Source organism: Rhinatrema bivittatum, chromosome 1, assembly GCF_901001135.1.
Source record: "Rhinatrema bivittatum chromosome 1, aRhiBiv1.1, whole genome shotgun sequence".
NCBI lineage: Eukaryota > Metazoa > Chordata > Amphibia > Gymnophiona > Rhinatrematidae > Rhinatrema > Rhinatrema bivittatum.
Window position 1 is genome coordinate 444,219,397 of NC_042615.1, and position 25,281 is coordinate 444,244,677.

The 25,281-nt window shown below is 45.7% G+C and overlaps 1 protein-coding gene across 1 annotated transcript in view; it reads left to right on the forward strand.

Moving 5' to 3' along the window:
• The window catches only part of LOC115093400 (glutamate receptor ionotropic, NMDA 3A-like), a 318,535-nt gene that overhangs the window by 237,325 nt on the left and 55,929 nt on the right, over positions 1-25,281 (forward strand). The window contains 1 exon segment of the mRNA XM_029605092.1: positions 5,792-5,943. Coding sequence (XP_029460952.1) covers positions 5,792-5,943 — 152 coding nt within the window.

Here is a 25,281-nt window from a genome sequence, read left to right on the forward strand (position 1 = left end):
ATTATGGTACGCATAAAGAACCCCTAATTTGCAGAAAAATTAACACCTAAATTTACAATTTAAAATACCTAAAATCAGAAGCACTATTTGTAAAGTATGTGTCTCTGTATTTAAATCTGGGTTATTATGTGCACATTGTTATAATTATTACATGCATAAAATAAGGGAGGATAACTTTCATAGAACTCTGCACAGTCCCATATATGTGTGTATATGTCTGCAGGAAGCTCTACTACAGTGTTTTAGAACCTGTATGCATTAGGTGCCTTCAGATTATAACATAAGCATGTCTACTCCCTTACATACAGAGAAAGGTTTCCTTACATGTGAATACCTGCAATGCATTGAAAGTGTGTACTTTTATTACCTATTTTAAAACCTACATGCATATATTTTACACAGGAAAAAAATTGTGAATTGCTTGCATAAAATTCTGTTTAAGTGTGGAAATCGGTATATTTTAAAACATGCACGTGCAATCGAAATCATCAGTTTGCTAAAACTTCCACCAGTTCATCCAGTCCTTCTCTAGGTCCTCAAGACCTTCTTAGTTCCTCACTCTGAACTCTACCCTGTTCACACCAACATCGCACCCAGTAGGGATGGTAACTTTCAAATGGGCGCATAGTTGCGCATATACATGTATATATGAGCATGCAGCCAGACAGCCGGCAATGTTAAATCCTGTATGCATATATTTGCATATGTTATAAAATAGCCCTGGAATGAGTATGTTTGCTCCTAAGTTTACAAGTGTGCATGCACAGTCACGTAATGTCAGCTTTGAACCACACAAGTGAGTGAATTATATAATAAGCGCGGGTCCATGCCATGACCAGTTTCACCAGTTCATCCATCAATTTGCCCAGTCTACAGCTAGGTCCTTCAAATCTGCCTGGTTCTTTAGCCTGCACTCCCCCTCCCCCTCCAGTTAACCCAGACTCTTCAAACATCTCAGAAAATCCTGTAAATAATTGTATTGAGACTTATGTCTCCTCCATAGCAGAAGTAAATGTGCACTCAAATATACCTGGGCATGCACTCAGGCATGCATGCACATCTGTCGATCCTGCTCTGGAACGCCTATGCCCCACCCACGCCATGCTCACATTCCTCCCCTTTTTTCCCCGCTGTGAGATATTCCTGTACCAGGACTTGTGCGTGCATGTGGGCGGCTTATAAAATTGGATAGATTATTGTACATGTGTGCCTATTTTCCGATTTTGGAGCATGCCTGGCTTTTAAAATTCACATTTAATAGTAGACAAAAGATGAGTCTGATATCAATTGAGCAAGATAATTAGCAGGTGTAAAATTAGGCAAAAGAATTGACAAATGTACATGTATAAATCTCTTATAAAATAGTAACTTGCACATGTACCTCTTGCCTCTGCTGCAGAATGCCCCTAGAATCCACCCCTTTTTTTCACATGTACTTTTGATGTTAAAATAACATCAAAAGTACATGCATGTAAGTAGCTTATATGTGAGCACAAGTTAATTACATGCATATATGTTAATTTTAAACAAATAAATGTTTTGAAAATTCACCCCATGTACATAATTTTATAAAATGGGTAAAGTATGCATGTACCTGAATTACAAGTAGATGTGTACAAAAACATACACATGCATTTTTGGGACAGATATGTGCCTGCTGCCACACAGTTTCTAAAATGCTAGCATAAATCTCTGTGGACTTACACAAGCAAATGGTCTCCTGTTGACAGTTTTGAAAGCTGAGCTCAGGCCTATGTATTTTTTTTACCTTTTTTTAAATCTTTTTTTTTTGCCATCTACCCCTAAAACTCACAGATGACACATTCATCAGATACTGTGACATGATTTCCTAAAAGTCGGCCGAATTTTTAATGGCTCGCACGGTAAAACACTAGGATTACATGCGCAAGAACTGGGCCTCGGCAGAGGGGTGGTCAGGGGGCTGGGCAGGGCTAGAGGCACCCAGTACAGCAGCCGTGTGTCGCTGTGCCGGGGGATCGTGCGCCGGCAGGGTGCTGGTGCGCGCAACTCGCTCCAGCTCCTTTGCAGGAGCAAAAAGTAAGTAAAAGAAAAACGGGGGGGGGGGGGGGCCTAGGATAGGGATAGGGAGTAGGTAGGATAGGGGAAGGGGAAGGAAGGTTAGGGTAGGGGGTAGGGAACTGGGAAAGCCCTTCGATGCATCGCCACGCAAATTTGCAAAATTCTACCCCCCTTGCGTCTGCTGACTGGGATTTTATAACATGCGCGCGCATCCTTTAAAATCACACATCCTTTTTTAAAATCTACCCCTGTATTTGTATTATGTTTGGATATATACTATACATATGGAGAGTGAGAGCAAGAAGTGTGTGGTTTTATATATATATATATATAACCACACACATACATACAGCTTATGAAAAAAAAGCACACTTTCCATTTGTATCACCCATAGTTTATGTGCTGTTGGGGTGGGTAATTTTCAAAAAGCTCTTTTACTTCAGTAAAGCCATATTTTAAAAATTGTCTTCTCTATGTCCAATTATGTGTTTTTATAGGATTGTTCTGGGAGGGGTGGTGATAACAGTCATCGTGATGGTTGAGTATAATTATGAAATATTGAGTCGGTTGTCCTATGGGTCTGAAAGTTAATGATGGGGAGTAGGAGGCATACAGCTGAAGCTTCTCCTAGAGTGTCTAATACCCTTTCCCCGGACTTGCTCGTAAAGAGTTCCCCTCTTATGTTAGACATATGTCTTCAACTTACAATCAGAGGATGAAAGAGAGAGAAAACCTGAATTACCTTATATTTTTCTTCCTCTGATCTCTGTTGTAACTGAGCAACATCCAGGTTATCTGTTGATTGTTGGCTCAGCAAAACCTCTCTTCCAGGCCCTTTATATCTTGGCAAGTAATACATCTTAGATGCTGGTGGAAAAGATTCTCATATGTCATTTTATAAAAATGTATAATATTGCGCTCAAATTATAAAAATGCATATTGGGGAAGATTTTCAAAGGGCTACGTGTGTAATATACGCGCGTAACCCCCCCCCCCCCCCCGAAAACCTACCCCTGCGCACGCCGATCCTATTTCGGAGAGGCCTTGGAGGGAACGGGGAAAGCCATTGGGGCTCCCCTTGGGCTCGGCACGTGCTAGGTGCACAAGTGTGCACCCCCTTGTGTGCGCCAACCCTGGATTTTATAACATGCGCGCGGCAGTGCGCGCATGTTATAAAATCTGGTGTACATTTGTGTGTGTCGGGTAGTGCGCACAAATGTACCCCGCGTCCGTAACATTTAAAATCTGGCCCACATTCAGGCCACATGCTGTTGAAATGTTTTGTATGGCAAAAAAAGCATGAACTTGTCATTTTTCTGTCACATATGGTGCCCCATAGGTATGTGATTCATATAAGGCCCAGTATATCATGACATTTGCAATGGAATTGTCAAGCAGTCATTCAGAATAAAGATCAAGAGGTCTCAATTCTTGTAAAACGTATTCAGGCTAATTTAAAAACTAGCACCTGTGTGCCCATACACGCACGGATTGGCGCACGAGCAGAGGTACGCTGAAATTTTAAATCATGCATGCAGTTGCATGAGTATGATTTAAAATACACCTACCATACGGAAGTACGTTCCTAATTGTAAGAGGTTGCTTGAGCAAACCTACTTTGCGTATCTTGTATAGTACTCTGCCAGCTTTAACGCATGTATGTAAGCAGATTTGAAAACATATTCGCGCAGGGGACATTCCCAGTTTTTCCAATTAGTCCTCCAGTTTGCCCAATCAATCTCAAGGTCATCCAGACCCCTCTGGTTCTTCATCCTGCACATCCCCAGTTGACCCGGTCCCCTCATCTTGTTGTCTAAGCCCTAAAACGTGATTTCTGTAGGCTTGCTCCTCATCAGGAGCATCAGTAAAGTTGTTTTAAAGTACAGAGTTATGTGCATAACTGTTGGCCCCGCCCAGGAACACCCATGCTCCACCCATACCCACCCCTTTTCTGCCCCCATATGTTTTGCTCGCACACTCGCATAGATGCAGGTAAATCGCGGCTTTTAAAAGATGTGTTGCTCACGCCTGGCTACTGCTCTCACATCTATGGGCATTTTTGCACGAGCAATGCTTTTAAAATAGACATCCATAATCTTTATTTTAAAAGATTTTCCAAAAACACACACACATACACATGCACTTTCTTTCCCTTAGAGTAACACTGAGCAGATGCTGTTTCTGCAAGGCTACAAAGGTATTACCAACAGTGAAGAAACAGAAATACTATTCTTCTGACTTCTCTCTGTCCTCAGGATCTCGCCTCGGGTTTTCAGCATCGTTTAAGCTTAGGCTACATTTTCCCCTCTTTTAACCTTCAAGCTTCCAACCCTTCCTATTATACTGAGAGAAAAACCACCTTTTTCCTAAAATTGCTTCCCACAGCCATAGGGCTACTACTTTACTGTAGTTCTTGCAGCTTGGTTCTTTACTGTGGGTAAAAGTTTAAAACCTTCATAAGCCTGAGTGTCCAGTGGGCAGAGTGTGTTTCCCTCATTTCATGTCTACAATGACATGCAAAAGAATATGTGATGTTTCATTTATATGTCCCACATTTGACATGCCTATATAACTGAAATATTTTTAATAAATAAAAATCTTCATATATTTGTCTTGAACATAGCCTTTGACCTACTATGTCACAGGGGCTACCAGTGCCATTGGTCAGCCCCTGTCAAATGGCCTTTGGCACCATCTTGTGCTCCTACCATGTGACAGGGGCTGACCAATGGCATCGGTAGCTCCTGTGACATAGTGAGGGCAAAGGCTATTGGCGCCATTTTGAATACTAGCAGCCGACGGCCGGAGTGCAGGAGGTCGCTCCTGGACCCCTGCTGGACTTTTGGCAAGTCTTGTGGGAGTCAGGAGGGACCCCCAAGACTTGCCAAAAGTCCCTGGTGGTCCAGCGGGGGTCTGGGAGCAATCTTCTGCACTTGGGCCGTCAGCTGCCAGTAATCAAAATGGCGCCAATAGCCTTTGCCCTTACTATGTCACAGGGACTACCGGTGCCATTGGTCAGCCCCTGTCACATGGTAGGAGCACAAGATGGCACCGATGGCCATGTGACAGGGGCTGACCAATGGCACCGGTAGCCCCTGTGACATAGTAGGTCAAAGGCTATCGGTGCCATTTTGAAACCGGCAGTCGAGGGTGTGAGTGCAGGGGATGGCTCCCGGACCCCCTGCTGGACCACCAGTCTTGGGGGTGTCAGGAGGGTGGGGGGTTTGTTTAAATTGGCTCCTTTAGGCGGCCAAATAATTTGGCGAAGATTCGTTATATTCGTGGGGAATCGTGATTCGTTTCGCTTCCCCACGAATACAACGAATAGGGCCCTATACGTTGCGGATTCCCAAATCGTAGGGAACGAATGCACACCCCTAGTGGGTACTTGCCAGGTGCTTGTAGCCTGGAGTGGCCACTGTTGGAAAGAGGATGCTGGGCTTGATGGACCCTTGGTCTGACCCAGTATGGCAATTTCTTATGTTCTTAAATCATAAGATATGTTTATACTTTTGATACATTCAGCTTTTAAAAATCTTTGTTGCAATAAAAGAAGTACATTTCTTTTAGTATGCTTGTACCAAAAAACAAACCTATTCCTTTATCAAGTACAATATTCTCCTGCATGGGATAAAAAGATTTGAATCTATGCCCTATTTATTGAAACCAAGAGATTTTTGTGCATGTATGGTATCTTTCTGAACCAGTTTAAGAGCAGTCAAAGCATTCTGTAATTTTTCTTTTTCCTTAGGCTATGGTATTGGTCTTCCTCCAAACTCTCCATTGACCTCGAATATATCTGAGCTGGTCAGTCAGTACAAGTCTAGTGGGTTTATGGATATGCTACATGACAAATGGTACAAGGTGGTACCATGCGGGAAAAGAAGCTTTGCTGTCACTGAGGTAAGAAGCTTCTTGAATCATTGTGCTAAAACAAGTGTGGAGACGTCCTTCCAGATAAGCTATTTTTTCCTCTAGTCTTTTATTAACTTTTCCTGTCCTGTTATGCATTTAATTACCAACCAGATACATGTATTTTCAAATCGATACTTGAGATAAAGAACAGGTTGTAGGAAGCCGTTTCCTGGATGCCTCTAATAAGAACAGCCATGCTGAATGCTAAAACTGCAGGAAATCCCTAAGAGGTGATGTTTAGACGTAGGCTATTTATGCATTTATTTGTTCAGTTTTATAGCTTACCACTCCCGAAATGCCCAATGCAAAATACATAACATATAACAACAGATACATTTCAGTATAAAAACAAATTAAAATAAAAAATAAGCATATACAACTCAGTTGCCCAGGGCATTCTTGCTAGTATATAGGTTGCAAGTAGGGTTAGATGTGATTTACAGTTGACATTCTAGAGCTTTGACAATTTCTGTAAGCAGGAATTAACAAGATCAAAATTTTTGCAAAAAGGGTTCATACAGTGGTTGGTGACTGAAATAAATCCATAGGATTGCTCTTTAATTTCCACACAACAGCTGAACTTTTTATCTGTGGGCAGTATATATCTAAAAAAGATAGCTAATCTCAATAATTGTGACTAGATTTATCATTTGGCTTTATGCAGAGTTCTGAGCAAGAGCGAAAGACTGTAAACAAGTAATTTTGAAGTTGATATTCAAAAGCCATCTAGATAGATAACTGAAAAATTGTTCATCTATATGGCAAAACTGGCATATTGAGAGACTTATCCAACTAAATTCTAGCCAGATATTTAGTTATCCAGCTAGAATTTAGTCGCATAAGTCAGGGGTGTTCCGGAGGTGGGTGGATGTGTTTTGGGGAGGAGCAGATGACACAACATTTGGAAATGGCACAGACTTACCTGGCTAACTCTGACATTCAAATTCAGCTGGTTAACTTATGCAGCTAACTCTGGTCTTGCCGCTGACCTGTTCTAAAATTAGTCAAATAAACATATCTGACTAACTTTAAGATAGCTGGGTATATTTGGCCATGCAAGCCCTAACCTCTTTAGTTTTCTTCACAGGGGAGCCCATTCCATCCCCTTTTTCATTTTGGTTGTTGTTCTATGTACCTTTTGCAATGTAACTACATCTTTTTTTGAGATGTGGTGACCAGAAATTGCACACAGTACTCAAGGTGCAGTCTCATCATGGAGTGATAAAGAGATATTATGACATTCTCGTTTTATTCTTCATCCCATTCTTAATAATTCCTAACCTTCTATTTGTTTGTCTCGCAAGGTCCTCCTGCAATTTATCACAATCTATTTATGACTTAATAACTCGGAATAATTTTGTGTCATCTGCAAATTTGATCACCACGCTTGTTGTTCCCCTTTCCAAATCATTTATACATATATTAAAAAGTGCCGATCCCATTACCGATCTCTAAGGCAATCCACAGCTTACCTTTCTACACTGGTCTGGAAGCAGGTTCCAAAAGGCCCAGGCTCTGGATCCCAATGCTGGGGCCTCGACACAGACCCAGGCCCAATGCCGGGCCTGGCATGGAGACAGGATCCTGACACCTGTGCCTCAGCCCATTTATTCCTATTCTCTGTTTCATATCTTTTAAATAGTTTGCAATCCACAATAGGACATTGCCTCCTATCCTCTGACAATTTAATTTTCTTAACAGTCTCTTTTGTAGGGACATTTTCAAAAGCTGACTGAAAATCCAAATATACAATATTCACTGGCTGATCATTATCCACATGTTTATTAACCCCTACAAAAAATGTATTAGAGCGGTGAGGGAAGACATCTCGTGTAAATCCATGCCGGCTGTATCCCATTAAACCATGTTTCTAATTCATTTCATGTCATTCTCAAAATGAAACGATTGAAAATCCAACAAGATTTCATTGGTTTTCCTGTTTTGTTTTGAAACACTTTCACCACTAAAAAAATTCACCCATGGATCCTAGACCAGGGCCTTGCCTAGGGAATAAGCTGAGACCCAAAGCATAGGCCTTGGCCTACACCCAAGCATGACACTGGTGCCTTGGCCTAGGCCTAGGCCAGAGGCCGGGACATTGCTAGACTTAGGCTGTGGCCCACTGCAAGGGCTGCAGCCTATGTCCAAGTGCAATGCCGGGATCTCAGCCAAGGCCCAAATCCATTGCAGGAGCCTAGTCCAAAACCCGAGCAAAAACCAAGGTCCCAAAAAGTTTGTTGGGGCCAGGAAAATTCCCTTACTCCAATTACCTTATCCATTGGGAGCCTATCTCACGGCCCAGGCACAGGCCCAACACTGGAGCCAAGTCTGGAAGCAGGTTCCAAAGATGGGGCTTTGGCCCAGGCTCAGGAGGCCAAGGCCCAGGCCTTGGCCAAATGCTGGGGCCAATTCCTGAGGCTGGGTCCCAATATCAGGGCCTCAGACTAAATCAGGCCCAATGCTGGGCTCTCAGCCTCAGCCCAGCCCAGCCACGAAGCCAGAGACAAGGCCTTGTACACAATGTCCTCTTCTTTCTTCCTTCTTCCTTCTCTGGCACATCCCCAGTGGAGGCTGTCATAGTAAAGAAAACAGAAGAAAAAAGAGGAAAACGCATATGAAGACAGGGATCTGGCCCCGGACTTGACCCAATATCAAGACCCAGCCTCTGGATTGGATCTGGCATTGAGCCTGGGTATGGGCCTTATTCTATGCCAAGACCCATGCTTCAGGACCCAACCTCCGGGCCAGGCCCTGGAGTCAAGCCTGGGCCTGGTCCAGGCTCTGGTGTTTGTTCATGGCCTCCGGACAAGGCCTTGGCATCAAGCTTGGGTCCGGACCTTGGCCTAGGTCAAGGCCCAAGAGTTGGGGCCCAGCATCTGGCCTTAGCCCCAGCTTTAGGACTCAGCCTCCCAACGGGGCCCAAGCATTGGGCCTTGGCCTAGGCCCTTTGGTTCAGACCCTGGCCAAGCCATCAGAACCAAGCCTCAAAGCCTGGGCGTTGCAGAGCATAGACAGAGGTCACGGTGACCCACTTCATCCTAGTCCTACGCAAGTCTGAGGCTTCAACTTTGGCCTAGGCCTTGTCAGTGGATCCCCCTCCAAACCGAGTAAATGGGAGCCAGGGAGGATTTTGTTTACAGCATTTTCCTGTGTGGGAGGGATGGGTGGTAGGGACAGGCCCCTTTCCTTTATTTTAAATGTGTTTTTGGTGTGGTTTTTTTTATATTTTGTTTTGCAAACTAATGAACTGAAATAAACATTAAAAGAAATGAAATTCATGAAAAATATATCCCAATAATGAAATTTTAAAAAAAGTCATTTTACCCTCATACACCTCTAGTACACCTCTGATTTCCGGCATACAGCTATGATTTCACCCCTACACCTCTGATTTCACCAAAGCATTTTATTATTGCAATTTTCAGTATTTTATTTCTAGCAAGTATGCAAAAATCTTCAAAAGTCATAAAGTGGAAATGTTAAATGTCCTGGCTCTGCTCTGTGCTGTGGTATGACAATCTGTGTTTGAATCCAAAAGGGCAAGTCGGGTAAGAGTATAACATGAAGATAGTTCACTTATGCTTGGGAGGGATGTCAGATGTCTCTCACTGCAGTGGCACATCCAGCAACTTACCACTGGCACTTAGGGTGAGCCTCAGAAAGCACTGCACTGGCAAAAGATAGTTAACAACTCAGGCATGATTGTCTGCAAAATGGGTGAGGACTATAGCTGTGGGTGGCCCAACTGGCCATAGTCCTGCTTGATTTGAGTTTGTGTCTTTTGTTCACAAGGGCCAAAAGAGATCAGGTGTGAATGTGGTAATGATGAGTTGATCAGGAAATGTGGGGAAATAGTTGATGCTACTATGGTAAATAATCTAGTATTGAAGGATAATCTCAAATAAGACTTCTCTATGGAATCTGGAACAAGCAGATACTTAAAAAGAGCACATGTGCTATATGGATTAGGCGATATAGACGAGGGGGCGAAAATATGACAAAAACACAAAGGTTTTATTATTATCAGCATCCCAACATTCAGAAGCTGGCGGTTCTACCTCATCCCTACTGCCTAGCAATGCTGTTATTCTCCCTGCTGTAGTCTGGTCTCTTCCTTCACTCCTTGCAGCCACTGCCCCATACTGCTCATAAAGCTCCCATTGACCCTTACTTCCACTGCTCCATACTTCCAGTTTCCAGCACTGAATTTATCTTGTGATAAACTGCAAAAAAAAAAAAAAATCCCTGGAAATACTGCCATAGCTGTGTGACTCGGTACGGTATCAGGAAGCAGAACAATGTAGGATGGGATAGTATGCCCCTGAACAGGTCTTTGGTGATGCCTCACCTGGAATACTGTGTTCATTTCTGGAGTCCATATCTCACAACGTATAGAGACATTGGTGTTGGAACAGGGGAGGCTGCAGGGTCCATAGCCCCCCACCACCCCCCACCTCCATAATTTCCACTGATAACAGGAGAAACCTCATTGATGTCAGTGGGAGGGCATATGATTTCCTTTCTGCTCCCTCCCACCTCCACAGTGCAGCAATGATCCCCTTACACACCCACCCTTCTTCTAAAGAATTGAAGGATTGATGCTTTGCAGCACCTCAGGCTGCTTCCGCCTTCCAGGCTGCTGGCACCTGAATGATGTCATCAGGCACAGACAGCCAAGGAGGAGGAAGCAGCCCATTCTGAAAATTCGCCATCTTCTGAGTGTTTAGGAGCATGGAGATTGAGGGAGGGAGGTCACAGTAGCACTGCGGGCCTCGGTGGGCTGAAAACGAAAAGCCCGAAGCAAAAGGTTCGGGCTTTGCTCATCCCTATGTGAAAGAGAAAGAGAGGGAGGGTGTGTGTGAGGAGAGTGAGGGTGTGTGAGAGAGAGAGGGTGTGAAAGAGCATGTGTGTTTGTGTGTGAGGGAGAGAGAGGATAAAGTTTGTGGGGCCTTATTTTTGAAATCCATGACAATCTCAGGGTTACTTGAAATTTAAAAAATCCCAGAAATGGAGAATGGGAATTTTTTAATGCTTATTAGTTTCATTATTGGATGTTGTTTGATATGTCTGCTTTTTTGAAATATTATATTGATGTTTTGGGAAATTTATAAACCCTTTTATGAGGTTTTAATGATTGAGAGTTCTATTTATCAGCTGTTTTGAAATATTTATTAGTAAGTTTTTACTATTGTATTTCTTGTTTTATTTTTCTTGATTTTCTTGTTTGTTAGTCTTTTTGTGTTCTGTATAATGACCATGGTGAGGGATTCTGGTGCATTGGTCTTCTAGTGCCTGTTCTAATATTTGCAATGCTACTCTTTCCTGGGTAGGGTTGCTGCTGTTTGAGTCCTAGGAGTTAGTGTTGTTTTGATTCAGATTGACTCTTGGGTAAACTGTATTCATGGCTGGCTATGATAGCTTTTATTGCACTGTGTAAGTATTATCCAAAAATACTGTATATGAGCTTAGGGGGTCAATGTAGGACCCATCTTTAGATATGAATGTCTTTGATCTGACTTCTGAAGAATGGACCTATATAGTTTTAAAAGCTTTTGTACAATACTTTTAGGTACATATGCAGTAATGCCAGTTCACTGAATTATTAAATTCCTGCATTTTTCGTATTTCCACTTTATTTGTAACAATACTGTACATAGTATATTATTTGACATAGCAAGTCTATGCTTTCTATAACTTGAGGAGAGTGCAGAGTAAGGAGCCTGTACTTAAAATTCCCCATCATTGCTTCTTGTTCCTGCTTTTCCCTCAACCCTGGCAATCACTAGGGGTGTGCATTCGTTCCCTATGAATTGGCAATCCGCAACGTATAGGGCCATATTCGTTGTATTTGTGGGGAAGCGAAACGTATCGTGATTTCCCATGAATACAACAAATCTTCACCGATTTATTCGGCTGCCTAAAGGAACACATTTAAACAAACTCCCCACCCTCTTGACCCCCCCAAGACCTACCAAAACTCCCTGGTGGTACAGCAGGGGGTCCGGGAGCCATCTCCTACACTCAACCCTCGGCTGCCGGTATTCAAAATGGCGTCAATAGCCTTTGACCTACTATGTCACAGGGGCTACTGGTGCCATTGGTCAGCCCCTGTCACATGGTAGGAGCAATGGATGACCGGCGCCAGTATTCAAAATGGCACCGATAGCCTTTGCCCTCACTATATCACAGGCTTCGACGGTCGGCCGACGGTCAGCCCCTGTGACATAGTGAGGGCAAAGGCTATCGGCACCATTTTGAATACTGGCAGCTGACAGCCCGAGTGCAGGAGGTTACTCCCGGACCCCCGCTGGACCACCAGGGACTTTTGGCAAGTCTTATGGGGTCAGGAGGGTCCCTACAAGACTTGCCAAAAGTTTAAAAAAGGATTGGATAAGTTCTTGGAGGAGAAGTCCATTACCTGCTATTAAGTTCACTTAGAGAATAGCCACTGCCATTAGCAATGGTAACATGGAATAGACTTAGTTTTTGGGTACTTGCCAGGTTCTTATGGCCTGGATTGGCCACTGTTGGAGACAGGATGCTGGGCTTGATGGACCCTTGGTGTGACCCAGTATGGCATGTTCTTATGTTCTTAAGGTCATTGTGCGTTAGGCGTCACTGATAGTCATGTCGTGTAGCTGAATGCACATAAGCTACACATTCTCCCTATTACACTACAGCTATGATCAATGAGCAATGTTAAATCACATAGGGTGAGCACTGCTGTCCCAAAAAACTTTGCAGATAGTTGTGCTATCAATATTACAGCACATATTTCCATGCTTTCAGGGTTGCATGATGTTGGTGATGCGCATGCATGTGACAACAACTATGGACTGCTGAAGAGCTGCTATGCTCTAGGCTCAGCAGTAAGTGGTGTAACATACTTCTACTGTTAGTTGTGAGCAGGCCAGGTCTGGTCCTACACAGTCTAAGTAGTCCTCTCTGTATTGCATTCTGGGTTGACCAAGTATGTTCTGCTTAACTGGTTATTAGCCTACAAGGTACCTCCATAGTAAATGCCACACAGTGCTGAATGCATAGGCCTACTGCTTCCACAGATGTCATGTGCTTGCCTGATAGGTGATAGCCTTTATATGTTGCTATCTTGACAGACATGCATTTTGTGCCACCTAAGCCCTTCAGGGGCCCATGTCAGAATCTCGCACTAAGTAGGGGTGATATATGCCTCAGACAGAAGTGTTTCCTATGGCCTGCTATACATAATGTTGGAATAGAAAGGACTCTCACACACCTCATTAGCAGTTACTGCAAGCTGACAAACACTGTTTTATGACAATCATTGCAGGAACATAGGCCTTGCAAATGTGTTGGTGCAGGAACTGGAGCATGTAGCCCCTACTGCTAACATAAGTGAGTGTGTGACTCGGTGACTGACGTGCAGTGTGTGGCTTGTTCAATCAGTGTGTGTGGGTGCTGTTGCATTCAGAGGTTGCTCCCTTGGCCCTGCAATCCAATACCCCTTAGTTGGCGGTGTGTGTAGCTACATTGATCACAGACAGCTTTTGCACAGCACTGACTGTTTGCCCTCTGGAGAAGGTGTGCCTCAACAGGGCAGCAAATGGAGAGCCATAGGAATGATCTGATCTCCTTGTACTGCTCATTTTACCCAAATACACTCACAGTTTATATGTAGTGTTCACAGAGGGGCAGAGGTGTGCAGTTGGGCATGGTTGCAAAATCTGGTGCATGGATTTGTGTGTGTGGGGGGGGGGGGGAGGTTGTTGCTTTGGTTGCCATGTGCCACAGGTATTACAGAACTCCTATTACATAGTCTTTTTTGGCTCTCACGGTTCTGCTTTGGCACCTACCTGTTGCTCATATCATGCACAGTTCATATAGAGGTTGCCATATCAGCAGCCATTTTTTCACATTCAGTCTGTGTTGTGTAGACAGTGGAACAGTAGGCCTACTGCCTTTTGCACATGTGAAGGATAATACCTTTTCTGTGCAAACCTAGATATTGTGTGCCTATATCTGCCTACAAAGGGAGGGGCCACCATTTCCTAAACACTGTATGAGCTTCACTTCTACAGTAACCAAACATTTACTTCCACTTGGTGACTCTTGGAACACAGTGTCAGCTGCTGTGTGACAAGTAGAGAGGAGGAATGAGTGAGTAGTGTGTGGTATACAATATGCAGAGGTGCTGAGCACAGGACATAGAGGGATGCTGCTGGTGCTGTGGGCCAGGCAGACTTCCACAGACTACATTCCTGTTGTGTCCTGCCTTTGGGACCTGGATGCTACCTTTACACATACAATACAGACCCCCAAGCCATGTCAGTTAGGTGAGGAAGCCAGAGTGTAGAAGTAAGCCTGGTCCCCAGCACCTGCAGCACCCCTTGAGGCCCTCTGGTGGTTGCCCATGGACAATGTTCATCAGATGGCACTCCCTCACTCCTCATCTCTACGTGTGACCGAGCAGCTGATAGTGTGTAGCAACACTCTGCAAGTACACATCTTATTAGGTTTACTATGTAAACTACAAATATATGTGGTCACATACCCTTGCACTCCTGACAGAAAAAATGGGGCAGAAAATAAACATGTTGTGTCAGGATGAGTCCACGTTCATATTTATACCACCCAAGTTGTACTTGTACACTATATAATGTGTTGCCCTTTAATGTACTGAGCAGGCCACATATAGGTGCATAGAGCCAGTAGTGAGGGTCCCCAGTAACGACCTTCTTCTTTACCTCTGGCTATCTTTCTTACCAGCAGACACTCAGCTTTCATTGTTATGCCATAGCCCATATGGTCTTGCATGCATGCTCGATAATTGCACTGTTGAAATGAGGCAGTCCATTCTAGCATGCAAGGTCATATGGAGAGCAAACCTATAACCTTCGGTATCATAAACACTAAAAGCACACAATGAATGGACCCAAGCAGAAAGTTGCTTTTTCAAAAAGTGAGCACTTTATTAGTAAACATATGTAGTGCACAGCTTGAAATAAAGTCAGTGTGTTAAGTAATCACATTCTGCAAGGACAAGATAGCAAATAGCAAAAAGCATTGTACATTTCATGAACAGCAAATTCAGTTCTATTTATTCAGTTCAATAGATTGAAATGGCATCATTATATATAGAGGCATTGCATCTTATCCTTTAGGCACAATCATGATTCTCCCCGCGGCGACCCGAAGACCTGCGCGACCGGCGCCGGAGCCCCACCGGGGGAAGGTCAGGTTAGTGCTCGGCCTCCCCACCCGGGGGATCCCGACGCCAGCCGCGCTCGCCGAGGCCCAATCCGGCGATCGCATCGAAAACAAAAAAAAGCAGAGAAACGCGCCAAGGCCCGCCCAAAATAAAAAAGGCAGCCAACCAGAGGAGCCCGGCAGGGCTTTAAATCCCGACTGCAGGCGCCATTTCCTCCTTCTCCATGCGGCGACCCGAAGACCTGCGCGACCGGCGCCGGAGCCCCACCGGGGGAAGGTCAGGTTAGTGCTCGGCCTCCCCACCCGGGGGACCCCGACGCCAGCCGCGCTCGCCGAGGCCCAATCCAGCGATCGCATCGAAAACAAAAAAAAGCAGAGAAACGCGCCAAGGCCCGCCCAAAATAAAAAAGGCAGCCAACCAGAGGAGCCCGGCAGGGCTTTAAATCCCGACTGCAGGCGCCATTTCCTCCTTCTCCACGCGGCGACCCGAAGACCTGTGCGACCGGCGCCGGAGCCCCACCGGGGGAAGGTCAGGTTAGTGCTCGGCCTCCCCACCCGGGGGACCCCGACACCAGCCGCGCTCGCCGAGGCCCAATCCAGCGATCGCATCGAAAACAAAAAAAAGCAGAGAAACGCGCCAAGGCCCACCCAAAATAAAAAAGGCAGCCAACCAGAGGAGCCCGGCAGGGCTTTAATTCCCACCTTGCTAGGCGCCGCGCGCCGAGCGTCGCGCGCCTAAGGAGCGCGACAAAGGGGCCTGCCCCTTTGTTTCGCCCCTTCGTTTCGTCTCTCGCTTCCCCGAGCAGCATCACTCCAATACCTCACTAGAGCTCACCCTGCGTCCATCTTGCTCACGTTCCTCCAGCTCTCACCCAGCAACCACCATACCGCGCCCAGCCAACGCCATCTCAGCAAGCATCCAGCAAGCAACCATCCTGCAAACATCCAGCAAGCAACCATCCAGCAAGCAACCATCCTGCAAACATTCAGCGCCCTTCTCAGCAAGCTCTCAGCAAGCAACCATCCTACGCTCATCCAGAGCCCTAACCAACTAATTATTTATCTCCTAATTCCAGCCTTTCCTCCCATCTGCCTTCCGCCTACCCACGGCACCAGCCAGCTAACCATCCACAATGTCTCTAGTGCTCCCAATACCAATTTTACAACACCGCCTCCCATCTATAAGAACATCCGCCAGACGAGCCCTCCACAAGAACTTAAAAACCCTCACCCCTATCTTGATTACACCAATCCCTCAGTTTTTAGGCCTCTCACTCTTCACACTCTCTCTCTTCAATGCACAATCCCTAACAAAAAAATCCCTAATTCTCAATGATTATCTCACCGACGTCAAGCCTGATATTTGTGCAGTAACCGAAACATGGCTTAAGCCCTCAGATACAGCTTTAATAAACCAACTACCCACACAGTCCTATGATGTCTTCTCACTTCCGAGACTGAAAAAAAGAGGAGGTGGAATCCTTCTAGCCACCAAAAAAAGCTTGAACTTCTCCCAACATCCTTTCAGCTCTAACTCAAAACTGGAAGTCGGCTTCTTTACCTCACAACATCTTCAAATCCTGCTTGTCTACGCCCCCCCGGGGCTCCTAGAATCCAATGTTTCCCCCATCCTTGAAATCACCACTATGCTCATCAACCTGGATACTCCAGCAATCATCCTAGGAGATTTCAATCTGCACATAGACAATCCTTCACCATCCAACAGCTGCGTAACCCTCCTCACAGCCCTATCTGCTATGGGATTCCAACAACTAATCAACGAACCCACACACAAAGCGGGTCACACCCTGGACCTGATTTTCGTCAACAAAGGCATTACGACCACTTCCAACTTGAAGAACAAAAAGGTTCCTTGGTCAGACCACACTCTCATTTCCACCTCCTTCGCGCTGAAAGAAACCAACACTCCTAACATCCCCTCACCTGCATTCCACTACAAGAAGCGTTGCTCCCCAGAAGACCTTAACACACAGCTGGTCTCACAGCTCCCCCTACTAGACTTCACCGACCCTAACACTGCCATTCGATCCTGGAACAACATAACAGAAAATATAGCCAATAAGCTCTGTCCTTCAACTACAAAAAAATCTCACACCAATGCAGCCAACAGACAACCTTGGTTCACCATCGAACTCAGGAAACTAAAACAAAGTTTAAGAAAAAAAGAAGCGACTTGGCGTAAAACCCCTTGCGACACCACCATCTCGTCATACAAAGCTACACTATATCAGTACAAATCCCTCACCTCAAAATCAAAGAAAGACTATTATGCATCTAAGATTCACAACCTGGTCTTTGACGCCAAAGCTCTCTTCGCCTATGTCTCCAGCCTCACTCAGACCATACCACGAGAAATCCCCGGCAACATGGCTCAATCCAAAGCTGAAGAACTCGCTCAGTTTTTCCAAAATAAAATCACCAATCTCTTAATACAACTGCCTTCCGACACCGCCGCCCTCCAGACACATCAACAACCTGCCCACAAAAACGCCAGCTTAAACACCTTTGAACCCGTTGCTTCCACTGAGATACAAGCCATCCTGAGAAGAATGAAACCGTCGTCTCATCCTGCAGACCACATCCCTTCTAAACTTCTTCTATCTATTCCAGACACAATAGCCACATCTTTGACAAATATCATCAACTGCTCTCTAGCCCAAGGAACCTTCCCTGATGATCTCAAAATGGCTTCAATCTCACCGCTCCTAAAGAAACCTAACCTTGACCCGAAGGACCCCAACAACTTCCGCCCCATAGCTAACCTCCCATTCATCGCCAAGATCATGGAAAAACTAGTGAACTCTCAACTCTCAGATTTCATTGAAGACAACAATCTTCTCTTCACCCCACAACACGGCTTCCGAAAAAATAGAGGCACAGAATCCCTCCTCACCTCGCTGACAGATCATATTTTAATGGGCCTCGATAAAGGAAATTCTTTCCTACTGATCTTGTTAGACCTATCCGCAGCGTTCGACACGGTCAACCATGCCATCCTCCTAAACCAGCTTTCGTCCATAGGAATCAGCGGCACCGTCCTATCCTGGTTCAAAACCTTTCTCAATAACAGAGGTTACAAAGTTAAACTCCAAAACAAAGAATCCTCAAGATTTGACTCTGTCATAGGAGTCCCACAAGGCTCTTCATTATCTCCAACTCTATTTAATATCTACCTTCTTCCTCTCTGCCAACTTCTCACCGACCTCAATCTAAAGTATTTCCTTTACGCAGATGATATCCAAATTATCATCCCCATCAAAGACACATACTCTAAAACTCTTGACTACTGGGAATCATGCCACCAGAAAATCAAACAATTACTAAACAGCTTACACCTCATCTTAAACTCATCCAAGACTGAAATCCTACTCATCTCTCCTGAAAACAATATCACTAATACTACTTTTCCTACCAACCTACCTACCACACAAGTTAGAGACTTAGGAGTGATAATTGACAACCGGCTAAACTTCAAGGCACATATCAACAAAACAACCAAAGACTGCTTCTATAAACTCCAGGTTCTGAAGAGGATAAGACCTCTTTTCCATGCTCAAGACTTCAGATCAATCATCCAAGCAGTCATTTTTTCAAAAATAGACTATTGCAATTCCCTATTGCTAGGTCTGCCCTCATCCTATTCCAAACCATTACAGATGGTTCAAAACTCAGCAGCCCGATTACTAACAGGCGCAAGAAAGAGAGACCACATATCTCCCATTCTGAAAGAGCTACATTGGCTACCCGTACACTTCCGTATCATGTACAAAGCCATATGCATCATCTTCAAAACTATTCATCAGCACATCTCCCTCGATCTACAAATCCCCCTCCAAGTATACAACTCGACAAGACCGACCAGAGATGTTCACAGAGGCGCCCTCAAAGTTCCCCCTGCGAAAATGACCAGACACATCACCTTAAGAGATCGTGCCACCTCCACAGCTGGCCCTTCCCTGTGGAATTCCATTCCTACAGACCTCAGACTGGAACCCTGCCTCTTAACTTTCAGGAAAAGACTTAAGACTTGGTTATTCAAGCAAGCTTTCCAAGACACAATCTAATAACACAAGTCAAGGACACATTCCAAGGACTCCACAAAACTCTCAACCACTAATCATGCCTTTTGTACATAGCATTTAATTTATTTATACCGTTTAACCGTTTATTCTTTCCTATCTCTTCCTTCTTCTCCAAGTTCTGCTACCCTTGTTATTTGTAACTGCTCCTTCGGTCACCACAGTTCGAATTGATGTATTTAATGCACTCCCGTTCCATGTAAACCAGCAAGATATGTTTTCATGATTGCCGGTATATAAAAACCTTAAATAAATAAATAAATAAAAATAAATGATTACAACTAACAGAAAGAGGAAGTAGCACTCCAAAAATTATAGTGCTGCTGTAAAGTTATGGCTACTAGAGATGTGAATCGTGTGCCCGTCTTAACGATCGGGTTCGGCTAGAGGGGGTAAAAAATCTGATCGTGGGTGATGTGGGTGGTGTGAATCGGAATTGGATCCGATTCACATCGTTATTTTTTTTTTAGTGAGGCCCGACCCTTTAAAATTAACCCCTTACCTTCCCCCACCCTCTCGAACCCCCCCCCCCCCAAAGCTTTTTACGAGTATCTGGTGGTCCAGTGGGGGCGCGGGGACTGATCTCCCGCTCTCGGTCCATCGGCGCCATTTTGGCTGCCACTCAAAAATGGCGCCGATGGCCCGATAAAAAAAAAACCCACCCGACCCTTTAAAAATGATCTCTTAGCTTCCCCCACCCTCCCGAGCCCCCCAAAACATTTTAAATTTACCTGGTGGTCTAGTGGTGGTCCTGGGAGCGATCTCCCGTGCTCGGGCCGTCGGCTGCCACTCATAAAGATGGCGCCGATGGCCCTTTGCCCTTACCATGTGACAGGGTATCCGTGCCATTGGCCGGCTCCTGTCACATGGTAAGGGCATCTTTAAAGATGGCGCCGGCCAGCCAGTGCTCCTACCATGTGACAGGGGCCGGCCAATGGCACGGATACCCTGTCATATGGTAAGGGCAAAGGGCCATCGGCGCCATCTTTATGAGTGGCAGCCAACGGCCTGAGAACGGGAGATCACTCCCGGGACCACCACTAGACCACCAGGTAATTTTAAAATATTTTGGGGGGATCGGGAGGGTGGGGGAAGCTAAGGGGTCATTTTTAAAGGGTCGGGTGGGATTTTTTTTTATCGGGCCATCGGCGCCATTTTTGAGTGGCAGCCAAAATGGCGCCGATGGACCGAGAGTGGGAGATCGGTCCCCACGCCCCGACTGGACCACCAGGTACTCATATAAAAGCTTTGGGGGGGGTTCGGGAGAGTGGGGGAAGGTAAAGGATTCGCTTTATAGGGTCGGGGTGGGTTTAGGGGGTTTTTTGGTGTGCCGGTTTTCCCCGCCCTCCCCCCTCCCCCGATTTACGATTTTTCACGATAAATCGGGGGAATTTATATTGTATCGCGACTCTTAACGATTTTTGACGATTTAAAATATATCTGACGATTGTTTTAAATCGTCAAAAAACAATTCACATCCCTAATGGCTACATGCAGCACTACTATGTGTGGTTAACCCAAAGGTCCCAGGCAATCCATTTTGAAAGAGTGCACTCAAAGGGGACATTCTAAGGACCACCTCAGCAAAGTTCAAGGAAAGGCAGCAGGACCAGGACTAGAGAGTGCAACAGCATGGAGACAGGAGCCCCAGATGAAGACACAACAACATGGAGACAGGAGCCCCAGGTTAAGACGTAGCAGCATGGAGGAAGCAGCATCAATAGGAGTGGAGATGAGAGGAGATACCAGCATCCAGAGAATGAGATGAGACGTGATGAGAAGAGGCAGCAGCAGAATCGTCATTGGATGATGCTTTAAGGAATATGGAAGACAGGCAGAGCATGGAGGTGGGCTGTACAGCTAGTCTGCAGGACTCAAAAAAAGCACAGTTGAAACTCCCTTCAGCATGCCGGCACAGGATCTTTGTAGTGAGGATGGGCCCAGCAGCCTTCTTCCATCTAGCTGGCACAAAACTCTGTGAAGAGTCCAGGCCCGGCCTGTCCTATAAGTGTGGTAGTTTGACCTTAGAGACCAGGTGGTTATGTTCTTCATGGCCCTTTGCCACATGGCGGCCTGCCATGTGGCAAAGGGCCATCACAACACAAGGGGCCTATCCCTTGGCTGTCTACCATCACGGGGACTGTTGTGCGGTGTTGAGTCCAGTGATGCCTGTGGCAACTCAGATGGCGGCTCAGGCATCCTTTATAGGATCTGCGTGAGCACATTGGTAAGGGTGTTAATTGCTCCATTAGCGTTGTGACATTGCCAGTTTGGGCTGCCATTTGCTGTTGCAGGATCCTGTTTTGTCTGTTTATTTACAGCTCTCCTTAGCCCCACAAGCTCTGCCTGTATTTGTCTCTGGTATTCAATATGGCTCCTTTGCAGCTGGAGCAGCTGCTCCTGCATGGACTCTTTAGGTGGGGGTGATGCTGATGGCGCTAGCGGTGCCAGTGTTGTTAGTGGTGCTGGGCTTTGTGGATGCAAAATTGACATTACCGGGTTGTGGCCTCCTCCTGGTGGACTAGTGGTGGTTCCAGATGGTGCTGGGATGTGCTGGCTAGAACTTCAGCTGATCCTGGAGGCACCAACTCCAGGCTATGGTCCTCCATTAACTATGAGAGGTTGAGGGACACATTTAGTTGGCTGGGCGAACCCAAGGTTTCCAGCATCACAAATGGGTCTGAAGGCTGTGGCTGCTGCTGCTCTTCTTCCTCCTCCTCCTCCTCCTCTTCAGCGCTGACCTCCATCTGGGCATCCATGAGAAAAGGTTTTTAGAAGACTGTATGGTGGGTGGCTGGTCCATGGTCCATTCTGGCTGGTCCCTGGGGCATCCTGGCTAGGCCGGTAGCTTGGTGGGCAAGAGCTGATGAAACAAAACATAAGACATAAGTACTAAAGGGAGAAAGTACCCTTTTTCTTTTGGCTTCAGAAGTGCACTTTGCTTCTTTGCAATGTGAATATCTTATGCCAAATTATGGGTACACCCGTTGCTGCCTGCCCTTTTAGAGGTGAGGTGAACTTACCAGCTGCAGCTGTTGTGGTGTCCAGCTGCTCACACATGCCCTCAACTATGTCCAGTCCCAGCCTTTCGATTAGTCAATTCTCCATTTGGGTGAGGACAATAGGACAATGGGCTCCTCCTCTTGTTATCCGTTGGTATTTGTTTTGGGCTGCCACCTTGGCTTTAAGCTGGGTGCTTATATCTTTGACCGGGTGGGAAACCTGCTCCCTGCTTCTTGGTATGCCACTGCACCAAGTGATGGCCTGGGTTAGGTTTCTCCAGATCTGGGCCTTGATTGCCTTTGATGCTTTTGCCGCCCTGTTGCCAATCAGCGTGGCATAGTTTTTCAGTACCCCTGCAATTACTATTTCATTCTCCATGACGCTGACCTTAATGGCATGGAGATGAAGGCAACCTGATGGCTGGCTACCAGATGGGGCCGCCACTTCTTCTTCCAGAGAGGTGTTCTTCCTGTCTTCACTCTCCATCCTGCTCAACTCTCCCTTCCCTTCCTCCGCACCCCCCCCCCCCCCTTCCTGGCCCTGCCTTGCAAACTCCCTTCCCCTCTGTCCTTTCTGTCTAACTGTAGCTGGGCTTACTCCTCCCATCATTCTTGCCTGCCTATCCCCTTCTCCTACCTGCCTTCTCCTATCCCTTCCAGGCTGCCTCTTTCTACTCCTGTCCCTGTCCCTACTCCTCCTTCCCCTAACACTCCTGCCCTTTTCCTCTCACTTCCTCTCCTCCCTCCTCCCCTCCTCTCCTCATGCCTCTCCTCTCTCCTCACCTCTCACGCTCCACCCTCTCCACCGCCTCCATTCTTCCACACACCACCTCCACTCTTCCACACACCACTCCTCCACACACCACTCCTTTACACACTACCTCCTCCACTCCTCCACATACCACTCCTCCACATGCCACCTGCTCCACTCCTCCATTCCTTCACACCTCCTCACTCCACTACAGACAAAGACAAACAGACAAACTTTACAAACCAACACAAACTTTCACATACACAGAGAGATAAAGACAAAGATAAAGATAAAGGTTAACAAAAGGAAGAACAGTAAATCACAAGACAACACACTCAGAACTCGCAATATGAACTAATTTCCAAATACCACAACAAGTACCCTCTTCTCTAAACTATGCCTCGACACCCTCAAGGAAGCAGCTGCAGGAAGGCTGTATATTTAACCTGGAAAAATAGTGTGCCACATGATGATGCAATGCACAATACGATGACGTACCACTGCATATGATAAAATTATGCCATGAGTGATAAAATAATGCTGCAAGCGATACTTAATGATTTGCTACCTCTGCCAGCACATTATCCTAACCACGCCCCTTTTTTAACCCGAGTGCTGTTTTTACTAGGTGCAAGTTAGCTAGTTCCAGGGCAGGGACTTTTTGACCATTCCTGGTTTTGAACTTACATCCGAAGCCAGCACAGAAGGTAGGTGAAGGAGGGGGAAGAAATGCGAATGACAGAGGGGAAATACTGCAGACCTAGAGGAAGGATGCATCCTGGACGTTACAAAACTTTTCTTAAATGAGGATCATTTTCAGTCATCAGGCTCTGAGGGGGGCCCTTCTCCCCTCAGACCAGATGGCCCTCTCAGCAGTTTGAAGTGTGCTTTGTGGCCGTCCATGTGCAAGGTTTGGAGACTCCCCTGACAGGAGCATCTCTTAGTCTACCACTTCCCTTTTGGATAGATTCAGGAGGTGCGACAAGAAAAATGTATGATCTCGACAAAGGGGAAGCCTTTTCTTTTATAAGGCCTACTTAAGCGTCACTTCTGCAACACTGAAAATATTCAGGTTCATTCAATGTTTAATAAATAAATATATGTATATACAGTATATATATGGGCTTTGTTAAATTAGAATATTTTTAAATCAAATATGACTTCTTCAACAGCTTGTGGGCAGGTGGGAAATGTTATATGTTACTTCCAAAATGCTTAATGCATTTGCATTTGTTGAAAGGTATTTCACATAAACTTAGGCAAGCATAGTAAAATTTCCCCCAAATGAGCCTAACTTTCATACCTATTCATGATGCAGCATTTCTGTACATAAAGGGGTGTGCAGATATTAATTCTAGTAGTTAGCTGGCACTAAATTTCAAAAAGGACATAGAGCAGCTTTTAAACTAGAACAAGCAGGAAAGCTGACAGTCACTCAGCGGTGCATGGTTCGGAGAAATGTATCCTTGAATGATACTAATGAAACAGGAGAGTTAGGGCATCCCAACAGAGAGGTTCCAATAAAAGCAAATGTAATCCATGTGCCTTTATGTAAAAAATCACCTGAGCTAAAGATTTCCAAATACAAACAAAAAACACACTTTGAAATGTCTGTATGCCAATGCCAGAAATCTAAGCAGTAAGATGGGAGAGTTAGTGTTGTTGCGTCCGTCGCTGCTCGACGCCCTCACTCCGCCCTCTTTACCTCTGTGGCGACTCCCTCCGGGTCTGATGGACGGCTGGCTGCACGGCGTCTCCATGCCATTTACCTCCGGCGTCCCCGGACTGGCTCGACGTTGCAACTCCGCCATCTTGTCCTGATGCCTAGGGCGCGCGTGCTTCCCGACTCTTGTACCAGCAAGGGCACGAACCTCAGGGGCGTCCCCCTGAGATGATGTCATCTGCTTCCGATATTTAAAGGTCTTTGAAAATGCTAACAAACTGAGTTAGCAAGGGGGGATATGGGGTTTGCTTCTGCTACTCCTCCGAAGCTACTCTGCCTCCTCGGACTTACCAGAGGTACCCGCTCCTCGGGGGCCTCGCTCTTTTCTTTATTTTCAGATTACAGATAGGAACTGGTACTCGCTCCTCGAGGGCCCATGCTCCTGAACACTCTGAAGATTCTCTACTGCCTGGAAGCTATCACTGCTACAAACAACTGTGAGTTACCATCACTCTCTCAGAGCTTTCCCTGGAACCAGGTACTCTCTCCTCGAAGGCCTAGTCCTTTCCAGCTCCTGAGCTTACTTGAGAACTTACATGAGTTTTGTCATCTAGTTCTATTCAT